The 2257-nt window shown below is 39.6% G+C and overlaps 1 protein-coding gene across 1 annotated transcript; it reads right to left on the bottom strand.

Annotated features, from left to right (window-relative positions):
- Nucleotides 1-810: 810 nt before the first annotated feature.
- On the bottom strand, nucleotides 811-1740 carry LOC105001900 (olfactory receptor 7A17-like). The gene has a single exon (XM_010858346.1). It carries the CDS (start codon nucleotides 1738-1740, stop codon nucleotides 811-813), a length of 930 nt encoding a protein of 309 aa, XP_010856648.1.
- Nucleotides 1741-2257: the final 517 nt, after the last annotated feature.

Genomic DNA, 2257 nt, shown 5'->3' with positions numbered 1-2257 from the left:
ATACACAATGGAGTATTACTCAGCCATTCAAAAGAATACATTTGAATCAGTTCTAATGAGGTGGATGAAACTGGAACCTATTATACAGAGTGAAGTAAGCCAGAAGGAAAAACATAAATACAGTATACTAACGCATATATATGGAATTTAGAAAGATGGTAACAATAACCCGGTGTATGAGACAGCAAAAGAGACACTGATGTATAGAACAGTCTTATGGACTCTGTGGGAGAGGGAGAGGGTGGGAAGATTTGGGAGAATGGCAATGAAACATGTAAAATATCATGTAGGAAACGAGTTGCCAGTCCAGGTTTGATGCACGATGCTGGATGCTTGGGGCTGGTGCACTGGGATGGCCCAGAGGGATGGTATGGGGAGGGAGGAGGGAGGAGGGTTCGGGATGGGGAACACATGTATACCTGTGGCGGATTCATTTTAATATTTGGCAAAACTAATACAATTATGTAAAGTTTAAAAATAAAATAAAATTAGAAAAAAAAAAAAAGAAATCCTTGTTGTTCTATGAATGAAATAAAAATATCCAAATATTTCAGATCAAAACTTGGGAAACATTTTGTGTCATGGGACAAAAGATAAATGGGAAAACTTTATCAGACTCAGGAAGTGAATTGCAAAGTGAGTTACTTAAATTGTATAAAGAGGTGGAGACAAAGAAATGGACACTCATGGAAATCAATAGAAGGAACAAGGTTTATTTCCACAATGGATCAAGGAAAAGCAGTTCCTGGCTCAGTTGCTCTTTGTCCTGCAATCAAGGGCACTTCTTGAGATGCAGGAAAGCCATCCTGGTTAGAGCTGCTGTCCCATAAATGCTTTCAGAGCTCTCTTTATGTCTTTATTCCTCAGACTGTAGACGAAAGGGTTCAACATGGGTGTGACCACAGTGTACATCACTGAGGCTGTTGCACTTGAGTGGGAGCTGTGGGTACCAGCAGAGCCAAGGTACACTCCAAGGCTTGTACAATAAAATAAGGAAACAACCAAGAGGTGAGATGCACAGGTAGAAAATGCCTTATACTTCTCCTGAGTTGATCCGATTCTATATATGGAGGAAATTATCTTAGAGTAAGAGTAAAGGATTCCAGCCAGGGGACCAATGGCCAGAAGCAGTGATGTAAAATATATCATCATGTTGTTAAGAAAGGTGTCAGAACATGCAAGTTGGATGACCTGATTGAGTTCACAGAAAAATTGGGGGATTTCTAAGTCTTCACAGAAGGTCAGATCCAAAACTATTAAACTTTGTAGCAAAGAGTTCAGGACACCCATGATCCAGGACATCAGCACCAGCACTCCACAGAGCCAGGGATTCATGATGACCGTGTAGTGCAGGGGGTGACATATGGCCACGAAGCGATCATAGGCCATCACAGTCAGGAGTAAGTCATCCAACACTGCAAAGAGTACAAAAAAATACATCTGTGTGATGCAGCCTTCATAAGTTATAACTTTGCTCTGTGTCTGGATGTTCCACAGCATCTTTGGGATGGTGGTGGAGGTGAAACAGATGTCTACAAAGGACAGGTTGGAGAGGAAGAAGTACATGGGGGTGTGGAGGTGGGAGTCTGAGTTGACAGCCAGGATGATGAGCAGGTTCCCAAATACAGAGATCAAGTACATGGAGAGGAAAAGCCCAAATATGAGGGGCTGAAGTGCTGGTGCATCTGAGAATCCCAGAAGAAAAAATTCTGAAATTCGTGTATCATTCTGTGGTTCCATGTGCTGGAGGTGACTACAAGAAAAATTTAAAAAGATTAATTTTCACATAAGCAACTTGATAACTTAGAATTAATAACCGACTTAAGAACCTAGAATTAATGCTATGTTTATATTGTAGAGCCAATATATTAATTTCTGTATTTGGTGGCTTGCCTGGTCCTCATTAAGGGGATCCTTATTCCATTTTTATAGAATTCCTTTCCCACTGTCAGCCTGATAGTCAAGCATAGTGTATACTACTGTTTTTGAGAATATCTTTCATGCATTTGAGGAATATATATTGACTACAGACAATTCTTCAGGCATAGCCAGAGCATAGGGATGTTTAAAAATAAGTCTTTACAATCTAAAGACTTATGGCAGTGAGAAAATATAATCAAACAAAAATAATAACAATGTAACATGTTTAATAGCCCAGATGCAATGAAGAAAAAGAAAGCATATATAAAGGAAAGAGTGGATAGACTGTGTTATTTTTATTGGGACTTCAACCAAGACATGCAAATAAGGTAGCACT

This window comes from Bison bison, unplaced genomic scaffold, assembly GCF_000754665.1.
Source record: "Bison bison bison isolate TAMUID 2011002044 unplaced genomic scaffold, Bison_UMD1.0 scf7180017864386, whole genome shotgun sequence".
Taxonomy (NCBI): Eukaryota; Metazoa; Chordata; class Mammalia; order Artiodactyla; family Bovidae; genus Bison; species Bison bison.
The sequence above is the reverse complement of the archived record's forward strand: the minus strand, read 5'-3'. Positions and strand labels throughout refer to the sequence as shown.